The following is a 21,525-nucleotide window of genomic DNA, read 5'->3' as shown; positions in this document are numbered from 1 at the left end:
GTGGGAAACTGAGGCACCTTGGGCTCAATGACTGCTTCAAGGCCAGTGACACAGCAGCAATGTTAGTTGGTACTAGAGTCCAGTATCACCATCCATCTCATATCACCACTGCTCTTACTGCTCTCTCCACAGGAACAAATTTTCTTGCAGTCTGATCTCACCCTGGCTGCAAACACGGAGGGTTCCCATTGACTCCCAGTGGCTTGGCAGTGCTCAGTTATTTCAGCTCATTCCCTTGACCCTCACATTCCCTGTTGCTCATCCCTTTGGGAACACAGCTTCTTTCTCAGCCTTTATGGCATCAGTGACAAAAGGCTCCTGGTCACCCTTCCTGCCTACAGCTGCCTAAATACCTTAATGGATATGGCACTTGATACTTTCAACATCAGCAGACTGGTGTTCGCCATGATTATTTCCTTTATTGAACATACATTAGAAAAAACTGTATCTCCATAGCAGTCCTGGAGTTCTGGTGATGGGTGCTTCTGCCCTTCAGTTACAACCAGGTTGTTTGTTCACTTCCCAAGTGCCTCCAGCAGCCCCAGCCCCGATGCTGCCACTTGACTCGCCTTGGCAGGCAGCTCAATCCCAGCAGGGGCCGAGGGGCTGCTCGGCAAGGATGCTGAGCATCAGCCACAGCCAACAAGAGCTGCGGGTGCCTTCACATCCTCTAAATAGGATTCCTGACTCCCAATGAGTCCTCTGAGAGCCGTGACCATGCCAAGATGTCAGGACTGAGCTCCCAGTGTTTAACACACCCAGTCTTTGTGGAATTAGCTCCAACTACCAGATCTGCTAGCTGTCAGGCAGCTTGTACTTTGCCACCAGGGAAAAACTGTTCAACTTTGCTAGAGTAGGTCTATGAACCAAGTGCATTAAGACTACATATTTTACCAGAGTGGAGATGCCACACTAAACACTCCGGTTACCATGGGAAACCTCTCTCTCTTTGCCACTGGCATTGCACAGGGAAGCCCAAGCCCAAATGCTCTATCTCGCCTCCGAAATCAAACAGATGTTTTCACGATCTTTGATGGAGCCGAGCTGTGCACTCGTCCCAGAGGAAGGGAAAAATGCACCGTTAAAGCAGCCTTTCTCTCTCTTTTTTTCCCAAGCATCGTGTATTTTAAGTGAAAAGGGAAACAGGCGACTTTGTGTCGCGCTAACATTTACGGCCACTCAGTAACAAACTGTGACAATGGCAAACTTCTGCCACGAACGCCGTGAGCACAAGGAGCCTGTGTGCCGTCCCTGGCAGGGCCGTGCGCCGCGGGACGGGACGTGGGGCTGGCGATGCCCACAGACATCCAGCCGCGTAGGGAATCCACGAGAAGTGGGGTACCGGGGCTCAGGTTAGGGGAACGATGCTGTCCCCGAGCAGGAGGGAGGGTCTCCGGGGAAAGCAGAGGGCAGCGGGGTGTGGGGCTCAACTGCCCGCCCGGGGAAAGCGGGGGATGCGCTCCAGATCGGGAGAGGTGGCGACAGCAGCGGCCGCGGGACGGGACACGAGATGGGACCTCTGTACCCCGCCAGCCACCGGCTCCCCGCGCCCCCTCGCCCGGGCAGGTGCTCGCCGTACCTGTATATTCCTCTTCTCGCAGGCCGGGCCGGTGCCCTGCACCACGCTGTCCAGCACGGTAACCATGCCGGCGGCCGGGCTGACGAAGCAGGAGTTGCGGGCGGCCCGGATCGTCTCCTCGATCTCGGAGAAGCGGAAGACACAGAGCGCGGACTGCGGCCGTCCCCGGCCGCCGCCGGCCCCGGCCCGCTCGAAGACGCCGAAGAGCAGCTCCTCGGGGGCCGGCGGGGCCGGGGCCGGGCCGTGAGCAGCGGCGGGGCTGCGCCAAGCTGCCCGCGCCGGGAAGACGGAGACGAGGCGGGTGAAGGCGTCGGCGGCGCCGCCGCAGCGCAGCCCCAGCTGGATGTAGGACTCGGTCAGCTTCTTGGTCTCGCCGCTGCCGTTGAGGGTGGCCTCGGCCGGCTCGCCCAGGCAGATGCGGGCCAGCAGGCTGTGCGCCGGGCTCTCCTTGTCGCCCGCGTTGGCCTCGCTGTTGAGCGCCAGGTAGGCGTACGGGCGGCGGGCGGGCGGCGCGGCCCCGTGCTGCAGGAAGGCGCGGACGAAGCTGAGCTTGTGCCGCGCCTTGTCGCCCTGCTTGATCTTGAGGATGTTGTCGTCGGAGGGGTTGATGTCGAAGGTGAAAAGCTTGGCCAGGTCGCCGCGGGCGTTCAGGGCACGGATAGCGATCTCGGGCGTGTTCTCGAAGCGGTGGTCTTCCAGGCTGCGGTTGCGGGGAAAGAAGGGGCTGCCGAAGCCGGTGTAGGTGGCGGCCACCAGCAGCCGCGCCCCGCCGCCGCCGCCGCGGCGCAGCACGAGCCCCACGGTGGAGGCGTTGGGGTGGTTGGCCGCGACGTTCAGCATGCTCGGGAAGACAGCGACCGAGTCGCTGCCGCCCGGCGGGAAGCGCACGGCCACTGCCGAGATGTTTGCCATGCTGCGCAGCTGGCAGAGGCCCTGGTAGATGGAGCCGCAGACGACAAGGACGCCCTGCTCCGGGTCGGGCTGCAGGATCTTGTTGTAGTTGTTGGTGAGCACCCTGGGGTGCTCACAGGAAGCCTGCGGCAGCTGCGGTGCGTGGCACAGCGGGCTGTCCAGCACCGGCCCCACCGCCGCCTCCGCCTCCAGTGCCAGGTCTCCCCCCGACAGCTGGAACAGCCGGTTGACGGCCGCCAGGTAAACGCGGGAGCCGGGGCCGTCCAGCGCAAAGTTGTTGGTGAGGGTGGGCGAGAGGAACTTGCGCTGCACCTCCAGGCCGGCGGCTCGGCCGGGCAGCAGCAGCGGCAGCAGCGGCAGCAGCAGCGGCAGCAGCGCGGGGGGCCGCGGCTCAGCGCCTGCCGCCGGAGCCGGGACCGGAGCAGGAGCAGCAGCAGGAGCCATCCCGCCGCCGCGCCGCACAGTGCATGTGCCCGTCGCCGGGCGCGGGAGGGGCGGGCGCGGGGCCGCTTCCTGCGGAGGCAGCGCCCGCCGCCGAGCGACGCCCGCGGGAAGTGGCGGCCGCGGCGGGGGGCGGCGGGGGGCGGCGGGGCGTGCGGCCGCGCCCCCTCCCTGCCCCCGCCCTCCGCCCGCCCCCGCGCCCGCCCCCGCACCGGTACTCACCGCGTCCCGGTGCCGCGGGCCCGTCATGTGCGTGCGGTGAAGTTGCCGATGTCTCCCGGACCGCCGACCGGGCGGCACCGGGCGGCTCCGGACAGGGAGTCCCCCGCCGCTCGAGGGGCTGCTCCGGGCTGTCCCCCTTCCCTCCTCTGCCTTCTTCGCGTTTTCGAGCAGGACAGGCCGGGGGGGAAGGGGCGGGGGAAGAAGCGCTTCTCCCAGCTGCGGAGCAGCACGGCGAGGCGGAACAGCCCTCCCCGGAGCCCCCTCGCAGCCCTCTCACAGCCCCCCGCAGCCCACACATCCTCCCCGCAATAACCTTCTCTCTCTCCCCCGGGACCGGGCGGGGGACGGGGCCCCAGCCCTAGAGCGGCTCTGCCCGCAAGACTCGTCAAAAGCAGATCACAGACCGGTCTGCGCATCAGCTCAGCCCTCCAACGGGTGCCACTTTAACAAGGAAGACCCTAAGAAGTGATTTCCCAAATTACACACTGGGATGATGTAGGGGGACAGCCTCTGAACCACCGCCTCACTGGAGATCGCTCCACCTGAGGTCCACTCCTGATGCTTTCCTCTCCGTCTGCGGGTGTGTCAACCGATCGCTTGTCATGAGGTGACACATCCAAGATTGAGCGAGGAGCACTCCTGGGCAAGGCTGTACGGAGAGACGGGGTCCGTCCCGGGATGGGGGCAGACGGAGCCACGCATCCTGCAGCAGATACTTTGTTTGCCCGTGTATCTCCGTCCCTCCCTGCAGGCTTCATGAATTTACCTCGGCAATTACCCAGCCCATTACCCAGCGGGCCTCCTGCCGCAACATCGTGACACAGGGCACAGCCGTAGGTCACCCAGGGGCTGGACTCCCCGGGCAACACACCCAGGTCCCCATGCAGGAGGGGACACGGGTGTGCCGCAGCGCATGGCAAATACCACGGTCATTAAATGCTCAGCGCTGTGTGCGGGCTTCAGGCTGAAGCATTGGCAGAGCTTACAGGCAAGAGGAGTGGGATGTGGGCACAGCATCCTTGCCTCCAGCCCGAGACCTGAGCAGAGACCTGGCTGGAGCAGCCGTGCGCTGGAGGAAAGTCAGCGCTGGGTCTCGCGGTGCAGCTGCAGCAGCTGTATCAGCAGCATAACGGTGAGGGTTGAGCGTGGAGTTATCTCACCATCCACAGAGATCTGGCAGCCTTTAAAACAAGGCTGGGAAATGGAGGCTGGTGTTTGGTCACAGCTGCCTGGAAATGCTGCACAGGCAAGCCCTGGAGAGCTGTCTTCCCTCTCCCCCAACTGTGCCTTAGTCCCCTGCCCATTCTTGTGGCATGGAACTTCAGTGATACAAAACATGTTAGTGAGGCTGATGGGAATTCTGCACGACTTCTGTTCTGGAGAGAAAAATCCTCTGCTGCTGTCTGATCTCATTTCTACACCTGCCAATTTTCCTTTCCCCTTCCTGTCTCCTCACCCTCTTCAGAGCACTAATTAATACACAACTGCCTTGGCCATGCCATGTCCACTGAAAATCTGCATTGAATTAAATGCTGTGCTTTCTTGCTATCTAACTCATTGTCTCTGCTAATCATATCCTTAATTAAAAATTATTAGCTGTTTTTAAATGTGGGACTCCCAGTTGTTAGTGGCTTTTTTTTTTTCTTAAACTACAAGTTAGCAATTTTTAAATGTGATCATGTCTTTAATTGCGTAGAAATAAACCCCCATCATCCCAAACCTTTAATCTGCCTATTTTAGGATTTCTTATGGCTGCTTACCCTGACAGCAGAGCATCTTCCATGTGAAATCAGCCTTTTAAGGCATATCAAATTAGGTTCCAGATTACGGTGAATTAGGGAAAAAAAAATAGGCCAAAGAACATTGAAAAATGCGTGACTTACCCAAAGGTATCCGGTACTTGCTCTGTCAGAAAACAATCCCCAGGAACTCTGGCTCCTATTGCCTATGCCAAGCATTTATCTGCACTGATACAATTAAAATATTTGTGGTATTGAATGATTATTTGACAAAGGTTTTATTGCTATTGTTGTTGTTAGGAAACAATTTTCTGGTAAGATGTTTTGAGGAGAATATTTTCCAGAAATGATTTCCCACCCCTATTATCTGGGCTGTTATAAGCTCCAGTGAGTATTTCAGGATAATGCTCCTAATGGAGTAGTAGAGGTTTTTAAATCTCTCATACACAGATCTCACCATTATTTTTTGTTCAGGAAGAGAAAAAGGTCAAAAATAAACCACAAACCTCTTGCCACAGACCATCACCCCTTCACAAAATCCCTTCCTCTTTGACTCCTGTGCAGGTTGGAGGATACCAGCCTCTCAGTGGGGCAGGGGGAGAGGGCTGTGCACACAAGAACTCAGAACTGCTTTAATTATTGATAAATATATTTACACAAGAACACTTTCCCTTTAGGGGAAACATGAGTTACTCATGCAATTACTCAGGTTATATTGACTCAACGCTGCCAAACCCCTGGATTTCATCACTTTAATACAGAGCGTATAAACATTTATTTAGCAGGGGTTATCTGTGAAGTACAGGGTGCCCTGTGGATTTGGGAAAGACTCTACCCTTGCACTAGAGGTGGCCAGGTGGCAGCTCTTGGCCCAGCACCTGCAGCCCAGGGCAGGGCAGAGCAGGGGAGCTGCTCACCAGGCAGGCATGCAGGACCACCGGTACCTCGCTGCTTGGTGGCAGGGACCCACAGGGACCTGAGAGAAGAGAACGTGCTTCATGTCTTTGTGCCTGACAAGGAGTGCATCGGGAAGGCTGACTGGGCAGCACGCACTGGCACACGGGGCAGCTGCCCCTCCTCTGCCCCACATGGCCCTGCAGAGAAAAGCGCAGGGTCAGTCACCACAGCAGGCTTGCAGGGCATCCTGGCAGAGGAGCTAGCACCCCAGAGCTGTTGTGGGTCAGCTCTGGCAGTGCAGTGGGTCAGAAAGTGCTTCTGCTCTGACTCAGGTGGCCAGTCCCCTTTTTTCTCATTTCCTTTACTCCCTGGCCCTCAGTGTGCAATTTGGGTCATTTCTATATGATTGCAGAGCAGGTGGGCAGCCGACTACAAGGTGAATTCAAACACTTACAGACACATTTTGAATCTCTTTAGCTGCTTGCTTTCCATCTAAGAAACCTGTACTGATGAAAAATGGCCCCTGGATAGCTGTATTGCATCAGAGCAAGGGTCCAGTCCCTGTCTTCTCTCCATCCTGTCCGAGGCTATGCATGGTTATCCAACAGAAGGTAACAGGTAGGAGAAAGGGGAGTAATCCTCTTGGTGTCCACTGTCCCAGGCCAGAGATAACCAGAATAAAGCTGTCCCCAAAGCAGCGTTTCTGAACAAAGAGCCATTCACCAGGGAAACACAAGGTGAGATGAGGAGGAGCCGAGAAGCACTTGGACACAGAGAAATCGTTGCCTGAGCTAGAGCTGTTCCCTGGTACCACACTTAGCAGATTCTCTCCAGCCATGCCTGTTAGTTACCCTGCCCTGATGCTGTCGGTTGTTAGTCTCCCGAGCCACCAGGCTGGATACATCGGCCAGTGCTCACTCAGGCACTTCGGGGCACTCAGAACTAAGTGGGCTTGGAAACAGACTGATCAGCAATCCTCAGTGTATTTTTGGATGAGCATGGACCAAGACCCCATTCTATTGTTATTGATCTGTATTGCAGGCACTGCTCACGGATGAGACCAGACTGTCAATACTGTTTTTCCTAATGATTTAGCACACTGGGAGTCTGCTAGGTGCTTAGCAGAGAGACTAGGGCACAGCCACTTCCCCAGCATGCTTTAATCTGAACACATGCTCCGGTGTGGTCCCAGGCTCCGCTGCAGATGCTGTAATGGGAACTGCAGGGCACAGCACGCTCTGCTGCCACCATGCTGCTGGCCTCCAGCCCTGTCTGAGCAAGGGTGAGAGGGATTTATGGGGACCTCAGCCACTTTCTGAGTAAAAACAGCCTTTTTTTCTTGAGCCTCTTTGTTTTCAAAGATGAGCCTTTCCTAGTGTAATATAGAGCCTTGCTCTCCTCAGAATGTGTAATGAAGTCATAACCTTGTCTGCAGCATGCAGCCAGCTGACGTGTTTGCCATGAGGGATTTGCCTCCTGAGAGGAGCTGTGCAGACAGAGATTGTGAGCACAAAAAGGTTTCCTTCTGGGTTAATGACAAATTCGGTGATGGTGAAAGTTCACGCACACAATAATGCCAAGACTTTCTGGACTGGGAGGTTTATCACAAAGCAGTAAAGACATGTCTTTCGTAGCCTGTGCTTGGTTTGACCTGGGCCCTGTGGGTGGACAGAAGCTCTTTCACTACTTGGGCCCTCACTGGATGCAAGATCAGCAGGTTTCCCAGTTTTCCCCAGACCTCCTTGGTGACTTGTTGCTTTTATTTTCCTTAGAGGCTTAGGGAGGACTCAACACTCATCTATCCCAGCTTCACACTGGTCAGGGCTGGAGATGTGGCTCATGAGTTCAAATGCAGCTCCAGTTCTGATCATTGGGAAGCTCAGTCTGTGCTGAGGTGCTGTCCAGGTGAAGCACAGTCCCTCCCACCCCAGTTCCACTGACAGTCTCTCGTCCATAGCTGTCTCTTGTCAACACGGGCATTGCAGGCAGGCACAGCTGCAGGTGTGCATGGCAGAGCAGGGCCCTGGCTCCAGCCAGCACCAGCCTTAGAGGCTTTCTGTGGCTAGCAATGGTTTTCACACGTTTTGCCTGGGCTGGTCAAGCAGGGGCTCGTTAAACCCCCTAGAGCTGCGGGGCATTGCCCGCAGCATTATGGCACAACGGGGGCCATCCATGTCCTATCTGTGCCAGGCCCTGCATGTCCTGACTGCCTGCCAGCCAGGAAGGATCCACAACTTGGCTCCCAGCAAAGGAAGTGAACTCAACATAATGCAGAGCATCCCCTATGGGATTCCCAGGAGGGGCCATGCTGATTTCTCAAAACAAAGCTTGGCTGCCTTGGAAGGGAGCCTGACTCCTACCTCAGGGTTCACACATGGCAGCCCCAGCTGACCTATACAGCAAAGCCCTGCAACAACAGCCAGCAAGGCTGATCCTACCCGCTTTGTTCAAACATCCTCTACCAAAGCCTGGAGGAAGTTTTCCCCATGAAGTCAGGCAGGATCGTGCTGCGTGCTCTGCAATATGCTAACTTCCCCGTGAGCAGTTGCTCAATATGTGTTTAAGTAGACAGGCCACCACTACTTCTTAACCAAAACAAATGGGAAAAGGGGAAAGCTTACAACACAACAATTGCTTTCAATTAGAGGATACGTCTATTGCCAAAATATGTCAGTGGGATTTCACAGACCACATTTTTAACTGTGTACTACTGAAGAGCAGACTACACTAAAATGGAGCCTAAACTAAACAGGAACTTAATCTTCTTCCCTTCCTTCCCACAGCATAATCATCAGGCTGCAAATAAAGTATTACAGCCCATAGTATCCTTATTAATTCCAACCAATTTGACTTACCTCAGTGGCTTCAATGTTATTCTCTCTCATGTTCACTGAGCTTACTGAGCCTTCAGTGTTGATGCTCATTTTGCGCTTTGAAGTGAAGGGGTTAAATGTGGTTAATCGTAAATGTATTATTTGTTTTGTATGGCATAATGCAATCCTAAACATTTTAGTTAATGTTTCATATTGCTTTAAAAGATATACCATGTTGCACTGAGCTGGCTTGTATGTTTTTTGGATATGTTGTATGCAGACAGTGTGATCTCCTTCTCAACATTTCCCTGGTGACCCTCACAGTTTTAAAAGCTTTCACATTGCTCAGGTACCAGAAACACATTCATTAATCTTAGAGATAAGTCAAAAGTCTCACACAAACACATACATGTATAAAAAAGACCTGTGTGCACGTATGCATTTAAAATGTTGGCAAAGCCCCATGCTGGACTTGGTTGCATTTTTAATTTTGTAGCACAGAAGGAGAGTTCTCAGATGGTTCCAGTTCAACTTAAAAATATACTGTCCCTGCACAATCCACATGAGATATGTACTTGTGTTTGAATTCATCACAATGTCAAGAATGTAAAATTTGTCATGTTAGCAGTGTGCTGATGGAAACAGTCACATGAATCCTTATACACTTGAAACCAGTTTTTTATCCAGATAATCCAGGGGAATGGGCACCCAAAGTATTTTACCGACCAGTGAATGTGACCCTGAAACTGAGCAGAAGTAGTGGTAAAGCAAAGGGAGATGAAACAGCCACAGCTGATATGCCTGAAGAGAGTGGAAAAGTCAATCAAACGACCTAAGTAGTAAAAATGACCTTGCAACACTCCATTTTAAAGTACAAACACCACACAGAGAGTGGGGTACTTTTATCACTTGAATGCCAGCTCAGCTGTTCCATCTTTCTGTCTAAGCAGTAGTGTTTGTGCTATTTCACATCTATGTATCACATTGTACACAGCTCTGCAGTGTATTTCAGGAGTCCTGGGTGTCCCTGGTGTCCCTTTTCTCAGCCTACTCTGCTCCACAAGGGGTAGAAGGACTCATACAAATCCCTCTGCAATCTTACCAAGCACCGTGCAAGTTACACTGCTTACACAGGGTGCAGAGTGATATCTCCAGCAAACCAAAGGACCCATTAGCCCTGCAAAGGCTGGGCAATGGCAGAAACCCTTTACTTCATGGTGTTTGTCTGGAGAGCAATAATGAGTTCCAGTAAGCAGCAAGGGCTGGTGAGCTGCAGGTGCTGCACTGAAGGTGACAGCCTGGCTGAGCTCCTCTGCCTCTTGAGCTGAGCTGTGGATCGGCAGGGTTTGTTCACCCAAGGCTGGAAGGAAGCAAATCCTGTGACACACCACCAGGTCAGATTTGGGTCTGTCAGCTTTTGTCTCCTCCAAGACCCAAACCTGGGATTCCCACCTCCTGCAGTCCCCAGCATGACCTGCAGCCAGGGCAGGACTTAGGTCAGTCCCCCTCCCACTCTGTGGGGTCTGCCCCAGCCCAGGGTTAACTCCTCCCTGGTAAATGCTGACCTGAGGAGGTGACCAAGAATCTGTCAGGGGTCACAATCGGAAAACATGCATTTCATTAGGTGCCTTTAGGATGTGCCATGAAATATGGGACCTTTCTCATCCCTAAAAATCCTTTCAGGCCAGGCAGCTAAACACCCAAAATTCGTTCACACACAGAGAGACACTGGCACACAGGAATTAGCTGAAAGGCTTGGGCCAGTTCCTGGAGAAGAGGTATGAACAGCACCAAAGCCACCACAGCCAGCAGTCATTAGCCTTTCCCCTGCAACCCATGCAGAGGCATCCAGGATGGACAGAACCACTGAGATTTCTGCAGCCTGGATCTGACCTCTAATCTTCTGATCTCCCCCTCTGACAGAGAGAACAGCTTGTCATGAAAGGACAGGCTCCCTCATCCTACCTAATGGTACTTTTCCCCTTCAGGGTCCTCACATGCACTGGGTTTATCTTTTGATCAATGTTCCTCTTCTAAGTGATGTCTTTTAAGCCTAGGTTTAAAAAAAACAGCAAAACTTACTTCCAGTTTCAATCAAATCTGTCAATCTGTCACCTTGCTCATTGCAGCCTTGTTCAGAAGTGTTTGGACATCTTTGTGCAGCTCCCACAAAGCAGTCTGGAGGCCACTTTCCAAGATCCTGGCACACATGGAGAGGCTTCCTAGCTCACAAACTGATTTTATCAAGGTTTTTGCTAAGCAGTTCTGTAACCACCACTGTCAGGTACGCAGAGCATGGCCCATGGCAAACTGCATCTTTTTCCTAGCTTGTTCCTGGGACTGAAGAAGGATGTGCATGTGCTTCCCAACTGCTCTGACTGTTCTGGACTCTCAGACAGATGCCCACATGGGTCAGACACCGATTCTGCTTTGCAAAATTTGAAGCACAGTGGTAGACCCTGGCCTTGCTCCTCTCTCACTTGCAGGAAACTTGCAGAGTAAGCAGGGCAGCTAGAGTGCAGGATCTGACCATGGGGCTGCTCAGATGCAGAAGGTGAATAAACATTAGTGGTTAAACTAGTAGTTAACCCACTGGTTGGAATAGCCAATAAATGCTGTTTTTCCTCACAGTTGATGCAAATGAGAGTTGATTGTAAACATCTCATGCCTAAATTATACCTTAGAGAATCCCAGTGACACAGTGGCCTTGCCTGAATTATTTCAATGTGAACAAAGCAGACAAATGAGTGTAATTATCCAACTCCTTGACTTGCTGGGTCTTGCCCTGCTTGGAAACTCTTGCAGCTGGGCACTAATGCAAGTTTTGGAATGTAAATGCACCTCTGCTCCAGCTCTGGCACTATTAACAAACCTGTTCTCCTTTCAATCTTTTTAATATAGAAAGGGGTGGAGTTGTTTAAAAAAAATGGGAAGAGCCTGTTTGTGGTCTTAATTTCAAAAGAATATTATACTCCAGCTTCAGATTGACCATTAAGAAACTGGTAGCCAACACTTCTGTTGTTGTGCTGGATCTCACACTTAATCAGCTTCAGATCTACCAGCTCTCATCCCATGCAAGAGATGGGGGACAACAGCATGTAAAAATTTATCAGTTTCCACGTGCCACTTTACTCGTCACATGAAACCTTGCACCTTTTTCACCCTAAGACTAACCAGATTAGCTCCTGGCTGGAGCTGTTTTGTTCCAGAATTGGACCAAAAAAAGAAAAAGAGCACCAATGTCTACTTCCTCCTTAAGGGGCCAACTCTTCCTTCTTTTCATATGTGCATCCTCCACACAGTTTTCAGAGGAAGGGGGGGAAGCATCAGAAAAACCAACATAAGAGTGAATGGATTCAGGAAATACAAAGTAACTAAGGAAGCTGGTCCCAGCACAGCTTCGGGCAGCAGTAGGTCTCTACAGCATGTTGTAAAGGTGGTGCCCACAGGCAGGTGAGCACCGAGCACAGCAGCCTTCAGCACGGGGCACGCAGGCAGGCACAGCCAGGTGTGCCCCTCTGCAGGGGCTCACAGGCACCAGAGCTGCATTTCAGCCTCCCTGCTCATGCTGCCGAGAGGTGGGCTCTGCTTGCTCCAACAGCAGGTCTCTGTGTGGTGGGGGAGCCAGAATTTGGAAGAAGCAAAAGTCTTTATGGCAGCTCCACCAGCTCATCCTCACATATGTTGTTTACCAGGATTGCAGCTTGCTGCTGTGAGGAGCTGCTTGTTGCAAGGCCAGATTAACACTTTGTTGGGCAGAGCTGAGGGATTGGCTGGCTGGATGAGCAGCAGGAGATGGATTTCGTTTCTCAGCCCTGATGTTGCCAGGTGCCCCCAGAGCCACAAACCAGGCTACAGTGGCCACGCTTGTCCCTGGCTCCAGGCACACCTGGAGAGGAGAGGCAGTGCTGAGGGGGAGCACTGGAAAAAGTGTTGGATTGTACCTTTGTACTCCCTGCCCCTCTCTAGGGAACAGCTGTCTCTCAAGATGACTAATGATACCACTCCATTGAAGAAAACAAGTAATTCTGTAATTTCAGAAGATCTTATTGTGAACTTATAGCTAAAACAGACAACCAAACACTTTTCTGATTTGAGAAAGGAAGAGATCATGACATTCATTTCCCAGCATCACAATGTGGAACCCTTTCCACTTAGGAAAAACAAATCTCTGTCTCCTTATCTTTTCCTTTGCTGGGGATTCATTGACTAATGAATTCTTACCAGCTGTAACATTCATCTGCACACTTAAAAATCAACCTTGTAAAAGTCTACTTGCCCATAGTGAGTAATTTTTTTGGCGGGTTAATAATTTTTCTCCAGGGACGGGCTTATGTTTAGTTTATGCTTTTGCTGCTTAGGATAACATGCAGTTGGAATCTACACGTTTTATATAATTCTGTGCTTTACCTAAGTGTTGAGGGAACTCAGACAGGAGTGGGTAATTTCATTTTTATTGTCCTTAACAGCAACTGAATAAGTAAATACAAAATAAAGGGAAAATCAAATTACAATCTGAATATTTGATTTTTCTCAAGATTACCCCAATAAAGAAAGGATCCAGGAGACAATGGGATGGCCAGGATAGGAAATTTCCATGGATGATTTTCAGGTGCTTCCTAAAATGTTTTCCATTAAGTGTCCCTAGAGGTCCAGTATTCAAGTAATTATCTGAAGAAAGAGGTCTTGACTTTTCTTTCCTTCTTTGGTTTCCTTCATCTAATGGCTCCTTAAGGCTCTGCAACCCACATTTTTTCTTTACAGAACTCAAGAAACAGCATCCCTTGTTTTCACACTTCAGAGAAGAGACAAAAGAGACCTTTTGGCAAAATGTCAGATTGTGTGACTGATAACACCCCCCATCATTACAGACTATGACTTGTGGCCACGTTAGACTCAGAAGTGAAAACAAAACACATACATTTTATATTGGCCACTTCTCTCCATCCTATTAAATTAAGACTAGTCATTAGCTGGTGGAGAGGGAAAATAATTTCCATCAAGAACCCGGGGGCGGGGGGTTGGAGAAGAGGGGGGTAGTGTCTGACATTCCTCCTCTCCTCCCTCCCCCAGTTTTCCAGCACTTTCTCTCCAGAGATGCTGGTGTGAAACCAGCTCACATGACGAATTAAAGTGATTCATAACCCAGCTGCAGTCCCTGCTGACAAGCCCCATTGCAGAGCAATCATGCAGATTCTATGTACCCAAGAGCCCAGGGAACGGCCTGGGTCGTGGCAAACACACACCACACTTCAGAGCAGTCTGACACAATTTGGCTGAATTAATCCACAGCACTTGAAGGCCAAATGGCTGTCACTTGACAGCAGTTAATAATGTGGTTTTAGACGGGATATTTTCTCTGCTAAATTAAATTTTCAAGACACCACCCAGCATCTTCAGACCTTATCTTTCTGTCTGGATTTTTTTTTTGGCTCTCCTGTCAGTCTTTAAACACACTAACGGAGATTACACAGATAAGCCTGCAGTATGGTTCATTCTGCAAGTGGCTTATCAATCACAGTTAAATAACTTGGGGATCCATAAACTGGACAATTCAGCTGTGATTTTCTTGTCACCACAATAAAGTTAGAAGCAGCTCAGGGCCCATTTCAGAGGTGCAGCTGCAGCCCCAGGTATGCACCATGGCACGTGGAGGATGGCAGTGGAGCAGAATCCCAAGCATGGGGAGCAGCACTGGTGCCCCCAAAGTGGCAGGGCCAGCATGCCAGAACCAGGGCCCATCCAGGGGACCTCCTCAGGAGCAAAAGCAGACAGGCCCACTAACCACACCCTGCTGAGTAACAGAGATCTGGCTGTCCCACGGCAACAGGACAGAAAGTGCTGTGTGCCTCCACCCTTAGGGAATGATTGTGGAAAGACTGAGGCCTGGCCCAGACCTGCTAGTTTAAGTTTTATTCAACATGTGAGACTGGTGCTTGTGCTCAGACCACAAGAAGGTCTAAAATGTGGGGAACACCTTGTCTAGACCTCAATCATCTGTGTCATGCTGACTGCGTGATGGCTGCTCTGGGAAGAGCCTTCAGAAAAAGATATTTAGAGATGTTTCCACTGATGCCTCTGATGAGGGAGAAAAGCAGCAGCAAAAATACAGAGCAGGAAAATGAGGGATTTCAAAATAATGACCTAGGGTGATTTCAACTCTAAAGTAGACGGAAGGAATGGAGCTGGGATCCGCTCCCATCAGATGGAAATAAATTGGACTATTTCCCGGACAGATTGGCCCCAGCTGGGAAAGACAAGGAAGGCAAAGAGGGAAGACGGTTCAAGTAGGAAAACAGAAGCTCTGATACATTGGGCATTTTCAAGAAAGTCAGATTAGATATATTATCAAATCAACAGCATTAGATTCAGCTGGCAACATTCTGGGAACCAAGAGAGAAAGCTTGTCAAAGCTGATAGTAATTCAAGGTGGAAAAGCAACCAGGCTTTGTGCTTTTTTGTTTTTTTTTCTGACCAGGACAAAAGTGGATCTGCCCCTCACAGACAGAGGGGATGCACTAGAGGATGGCAGATGCTCCAATATCTCTCCCACCTCTCCAAGAGACCTTAGGCAATGCCATCAGAGACCTTGTCATTTCACCTCCCCATGCCTGGCTGCAGGAGGGCTGGCCTCCCAGGCTGCTTGGCAGGAACCCTATTTATTAATTAACACATTCTTAGCCAGAGTTCCCAGCATGTGTTAGAAGCTTACTTGGTGAAAATATTCAGCCGTTCACAGAACCTCCCCTGAAAAAGCAGGGATGGGTTGCCACGACCTGTATGTTGTTACAACTGCCTGTATGGTCAGAAATTCCCTGGGGTTGCAGGTGTTCCAGACAAAAACAGACCAAACCTGGGCAGTAGCCCACCAGCTGAAAGCCAGCAATAAACAAAAACCCAATCGCTGATTAGTGTTGTCTGGATGCTCCTCAGGAGGCTGTGGGGGAGCAGTGATCAGGGGAGCATGTCCTGAACCTCAGCCTGTATCAGTGACCTGACAAGTTACTGAGACTGCTTGTGCTGAAGGAAACAGAGGAAAGCACAGCAGTCCCTGCTCCACCAGCCTCCAGAATGGGAGCACACAGAAGGACATCCTTCAGCATTCCCAATGGCACAGCAGTGGGAAAGGAAGTGAGTCAGGGCTGGAGCAGGCTAACAGAGAAGAAAGCCAGCTCCCTTAAAAAACATGGTCTGGTCTCAAATGGGAGGGATGGCCACAGGCAGTGGAAACAGGAGGCACAGCAAGAAAATCCAGCCAGCTCCTGCCCTGTTCCCTCTCCCTGCCCAAAGCCTGCACCAAACTTGCCACCTCTGGGAGAGAACAAGAGCTTGTCTGGTGGGGCCCTAAAATGCTGCTACTAGTGGAGCAGACAGTAAGTCTTAGGACACCCCATTAGCCATCAGATCTTTCCTGGTGCCCAGTCCATGCCTGCAGCCTGGATGTGGGCTGGTGTCGCTAGGGGGAGGCACTCGGGAAACCAGCACTCTCTGCCCTACTCCTGCACAGGCTCCCCACGCTGCCGGTGGCTGACACAGCACTGGGGCCTCAGCAGGGCTGCTGGGTCCACTGGCTATGCAGGGGTACCCTGGCTTGACCTCGTCCCATCCTGTCCCTGGTCTCAGTGCAGGGAGATGCCTCAGCAAGGGGAAACCCCAGTGTGACGCCTCTGGTCTGAATGGTATAGCCAGGAGGATCACTACAGTCCTGGCTGGCCTTGGCTGTCTCTGGACCTGTAACCTTTCTCAATGCCTTCATCTCAGAGGGAGACAGTGGTCTGCCACCAGCTGAGCCTCACCATTGCCTTGATGAGATCTGCAGGGACAGTAGATACTCCATGCGCATGCTCCAAGGGGAATCTTAAAAATAGAAGGCAACAGTGTGGACCATCTCTGCCAGGTGCCACAGCCACAGTCAAACCAGCATGAGGTGAGAACCAAGCCAGCTGGGAGGGGCTTCACCCACCCACAGCCCCCTGGAAGCTGGTTGTCATGTGAGGAGCCCTTCAGCACCTCTTTTCCGAGCTTGGGCTTGATGTCTGCATGACTCTGCTCCAACTACCCCAGGGTGGCATCTGGGCAGGGTCCCAGGGTGCAAGTACCTGCTGCCTTGCTGCCAGCTGCTGCTTCATAACCCAGATAGTAGCAATCCCTCTACTGCACTGCCATTATCGCTCCTGCTCACTGGTACATCCGTGTGCACAGCACGTTTAAGTAAGCCTAGCAAGGGCGATTATCTTGACTTACAGACTGTGCCGTGTGTTGTTTCTGTATCAGGCAGGGGGACCAGACAAGACCAGCTGCGCTGCTCCTCTGCACATACTTGGTGCTTATCAGCCGGCAGAGAGAAAAAGCCGAGGCTGTCCCTGTGTACCACCAGCCCTCCACAGCAGCTGGCCCCAGGCTCCCCGCGAGCACCCGCGGCAGGAACGGCTCCACTGCTCCACACTGCGTGATCACCTGTGCCCTTGCACACCGCAGTCCCTGGAGCCAAGACCCAGCGCCAGGCTCGTCTCTGCTGCGGGGCTGAGCTTTCCCCACAGAAGGACCTCAATTGCTTGAGGTCAGATGGAACACACTGGCTCGTTTGCCTTTTACATTCCTTAAATTCCTGCACGGGGTTCCACGAGCAGCTCCCACAACTGTCCATACACAAGAGTAAAACAATACATTGTCTTGGAGAGCAGAACCCCCAGTTTCCTTCTGTTGATGGGGAGAGAGGAAAGGATTTCAGCAGCTCAATTAAAAGCCTTTTACCCAGCCAGCTCCCTGAATTTCCCAGGTCACAGTCACGCTCAGTGCCCACAGTCCCTGCTCTGCAGCCTCCCCATTTTCAGATGGGGCCACACCTTGCCCCCAGTAATTACTGACATAGGTAACACCTGGGAGAAGGTTCGCCTCTTGGCAGTTCCTCGGAGGGCGATGTGGCACAAGGATGATGGGCATTTTGCTAGTGGGAGAAAACAACTTTGAGCTGAACCTCCGAAGGCTTATCTTGCCCTAGGGACATAGGTAGCTTGTCCTTGACAGCTCTGTTTGCACTACCCAGCCTGCTGAGCTGGCCTGTCTGCCGCCTCGGGCCCCCATCACTCTGCAGTGCTGCCACTGCAGCCCGTGTCAGAAAATGGGGAGTTTATCAAGGCAGACACTGTTCCTACGCTCTCTCTGTCCTCTTCTCAAAGAACCTCAAAAATTCATATGGTTTTTCAATTTCTTTTTCTCTTAGGAAGCTACCCTGCATCCAAGAAAAAGTTCCTTTACATGTGAGCTCTGAATGTGGGGACACCACTCCAGTAGAGCAGAGCTGAGGCTGGTCCTTGGGGAGCCTTGATCGGCATGGTTTTCCCTTTGTTTCTGGGACAAGCCAGCAAACAGGACAGCACGTTGTATGGGAGCCAGAGGAGACACCAAGCTTCTAGAGCCAGAACTGCCAGCAAAGACACCACAATGGGAATGGGAACAGGAGAGGCAGAAGCAGGAGACCAGGCCTGAGTGCCCAGCAGAGCTGCAGTGGATGAAGCAGGGAGGAGCTTGTCAGCAAATCTTTGTAGACTCCAGCCCCACTTTGAGGAGAGGAAAGGTCCAGATCAGACAAATTACTGATTTTCACAGTAATCACAGACCCAGCCATGTTTAACAACAGAAGCAGAGCATTCAGACTTATGTGACTGCTGGTTTGAGAGCCATCAAGCATGTCCCATGAACAATTACCCCTGGGAATGGCTCCCTCCAGAGCAGGGAGCAATGAGGCATTGCAGAGCTGCAGCCTCTGTCTGCACATTCCCTCTCCATGCGGACAACGGAGCTGAGTGGAGGCCTGGCTGCTCTGTGCGGGATCGGGAGAGGGACTGCAAAGCCTGAGCAGGGAGAGGCTCTTCCTCATCTGAGCCAGCACGATACAGGACTGGATCCGAGCAGTAATAACCACTGAGTTACGGCTGTAGTGATGCTGAACCATGGGGCAGAGGGGTCCTGCCCAACAGAACCAGCGCAGGGACTTTGATGAGCTGCTGCAGCTGCTGCCTGTGGCCCGGCAATGGAGCGGGGCTGTTTGCACGTCCGGGATGCCCCGGAGCCCGAGCAGCCTCGGCGAGGTGCTTGTATGACTGAGCAGGTCCGGGTCTCCACGTCCCCTCCCGCTGCACAGCGCTGCTCCGGGATGCAGGACCGAGCAGTCAGGGGCAGGGCTGGGGGCGCTCCGGCAGTGCCTGCGAGTGGGCGGGCCGAGCTGTGCCAGCTGCCCCGCTCCCGGTGCCCGCTCCCGTGGCCTCGGCGCACCTTCCCGCCGCTGCGAGGCGCAGCCCGGCCCCGCGGGGTGCAGGGCACGGCAGGTAAGGCAGGGGCTCGGCATGGCTCGGCATGGCACGGCAGGGGCTCGGCACGGCTCGGTTGTCACGCCCGGCGCAGCCGCTGCGGTCCCAGCCCGGGGCTCCCGCGGCTCCGCCCGCGCTGCCCGCACGTGGCCGCCAGGGGTCGCCTGAGACCGCGGGCGGCGCGCACGTGCAGTGCCGGGCACCGCCGCTAGGCGGCGCCAGAGCCGAGGGGGTCGTGAGTCCCCTCAGGGCGCGGCGGGACCCGCGTGGGTCGCTTGGGTGGGAGCCGTCGGAGCTGTCAGGGCCTCCCCCTTAACTCCGGGATCAAAACGGTTTCCATCAGCCGGTCCAGATCCCATCCCATCCCTGTAACTTCACAGCAGCACCGCCCCAGTGCCGTGCAGGCGGTCTCGCTCCCTCCCGGCCGCCCCTGCTCCGGCGGAGAACACGGCTCTTCCCCCAGCTGAAAGGGGCAGGATTTGTCTGCATCCACCCGCAGGTCGGGAGCTGCCCCCGCCTGAACTGCAGGAGCCGCCGGCCCAGGCACGCCCTGGCCCGGCTCTGTGCGCTCGGGGTAGTGAACGCTCGGCCCCGCCGGGGCCAGTCCGGCCGCTCCCAGCAACAATCGGCCTTTGCCAGCTGGGAAAGCAATGGAGCGGACAGATAGTGCCAGCTGACACCTATTTGCCGCTCTAGTCCCAAAGGTGGAGGGAAATGCGGAGGGGCCCAATGGAGGAAGAGAGCTGGTCTGAAATGAGCGAACGATCTTTCAAAGGAACATTTTTGGAGGAACATAACCCAAGTTCCTGAGCAGTGTGGGACAGGCCTATTCTACCCGTCGCAAGGATCGTAACTGTTACAATATGTGTAAAACAACAATAAGGAAGGTCGAGGAGTATTGCTTCCTTGAAGATGTTTTCTGCTGAGGAGTGGTCAGTCCATCAGTGAAATGTCACCTGCTCCTCATAAAATCCCTGTTCTCTCCTCAGGATCCTTTGCCCAGGTAAGCAGGATGTCAGTTTGTAAAAGATCCCGTTTAGTTCTCAGGCTGTGCCTGAGACAAGGATGAGCCGTGCTTTCTGGTCACAGCTCTTTCCCAGAGCAAACCAAGCAGCTGCCTCCCCCTCAGTCTGCTCATCTGTGTCAGCACCATGCCCTTCAGGGACACGTTCAGCAGAACTGAGGAGGAACGGGAGCTGGCTTGGCCCAGAGCTCCTGTTCACCCTCAGGAACTGGGGAAGCACAGCTGATGTACAGATGTGCCAGCAGCGCCAGAATCAGGTGGAATTGAGGAGCTAACTGACCAGATAGAGCAATTTAGTGTCACACTTACCTGCTTCTCTGACCTAGCCTCCCTACAGATCACAACTAGGATTAGGTGTAAAGGTGTTCTTCAAACAATGAATGGGAGCCAGAGTTGTCCTCAGGCTGTCACAACAGAGGTCTGATAGGTGACCCCTATCTGAGAATGCTGTTTTGTGTGTAGTGGAGGAACTTTCGAATGCCTTCACAAAAGGCAAAGGGAGTATCAGCAGAAAGCAGGCAGGGCTACAGGAACAGCTGCACTGAGGAGGAGGAGGAGGAAAGGAGTGTGAAAACACACTGCATCTTCCCTGCTCTGGCCTTTCTCCTCAAGCAATATTACTTATTTTCTCCCCTTTGGCCAGGGTTGGCACAAGGTCGGTACAAAGGCAGAGAACACATATGAGGTGACTCTTATTCCTAATTTCAGAGGGGGTCTGGCTAGAGTATAAAACAGCAGAGCTGGTTTGCCCTGGGAAATTCCATTTCTTGCTAACTCAGGCAGCAAAGTACCCTCTTCCTGTTTCTAACTCCAGTCAGTGGGGGAGGATCCACCGAGGCTGATGAACCACTCATTAACACTAAACACCAGTAGATTTGGTGTTTAAGGAACAACTTGAAGATGGGTATTTTGTGGTAGGGAGCTGGCTATTTGCAAAAATTTCCACTCTTAACACATCAAGATGCTGTTGTTTGGCCAGGGAGGATGACTGCTCCAGTGAGAAACACCAGCCAATTCCTTACCTCTACTGCTGCAACCCAGCATGGCTGTACCCTTGCCATATCCCCGTTTGTTCCCCAGGACCTGGGTGGAGCTATCAAATGGCTTCCCACAGACTAACCAAAATACTGAGTAATACCACCTAATCCCCTAAATTATCAGATTAAATCTGTTGATATGGGAGTAGAAGGCCAGTGCTTTCACCTTTGGTCACCATGCCCCCCTGCTGGTCCTGAGCCACAGTCAGCACCTCTCAGGTGACTGGCCCAAAATAATTCAGAACCATTCACCCTCACATCTGTGTCCCATCCTGAGCCAGACAACTATAGCAAAAGCAGCACCATGCACTTGCTTAATCCATAAACTGCTGGAATTTGCATTCTGGATGTGAGGAGATTACAGAGGGGAAAATCCTGCCAACAGCTGCTTTTGCTTTTTCATCTCTTGCTGGTTTTACAGTACTTGCATCTCTGTGAAAAGTGAGGAGTTGGTACCTTTCTCCCTAAAATGTTGTTTCTATTCTCTCCTTGGTTCTTTGTTCCCGATACCACATGACCGAAAACCAAGAGGAACTTGGAGAGTATCCTCT

At 52.7% G+C, this 21,525-nt stretch overlaps 2 protein-coding genes across 2 annotated transcripts in view; both read right to left on the bottom strand.

The window, feature by feature from the left end:
- Positions 1-3,181, bottom strand: part of PLXND1 (plexin D1) — a 65,750-nt gene extending 62,569 nt beyond the window's left edge. Inside the window, exon 1 of the mRNA XM_062500768.1 lies at positions 1,580-3,181. Coding sequence (XP_062356752.1) covers positions 1,580-3,181 — 1,602 coding nt within the window. The remainder of the gene's footprint in view (positions 1-1,579) is intronic.
- The window catches only part of SEC13 (SEC13 homolog, nuclear pore and COPII coat complex component), a 225,499-nt gene that overhangs the window by 132,887 nt on the left and 71,087 nt on the right, over positions 1-21,525 (bottom strand). The window lies entirely within an intron of this gene.

Source organism: Cinclus cinclus, chromosome 12 (assembly GCF_963662255.1).
Source record: "Cinclus cinclus chromosome 12, bCinCin1.1, whole genome shotgun sequence".
In the NCBI taxonomy this organism is placed as follows: domain Eukaryota; kingdom Metazoa; phylum Chordata; class Aves; order Passeriformes; family Cinclidae; genus Cinclus; species Cinclus cinclus.
The sequence above is the reverse complement of the archived record's forward strand: the minus strand, read 5'-3'. Positions and strand labels throughout refer to the sequence as shown.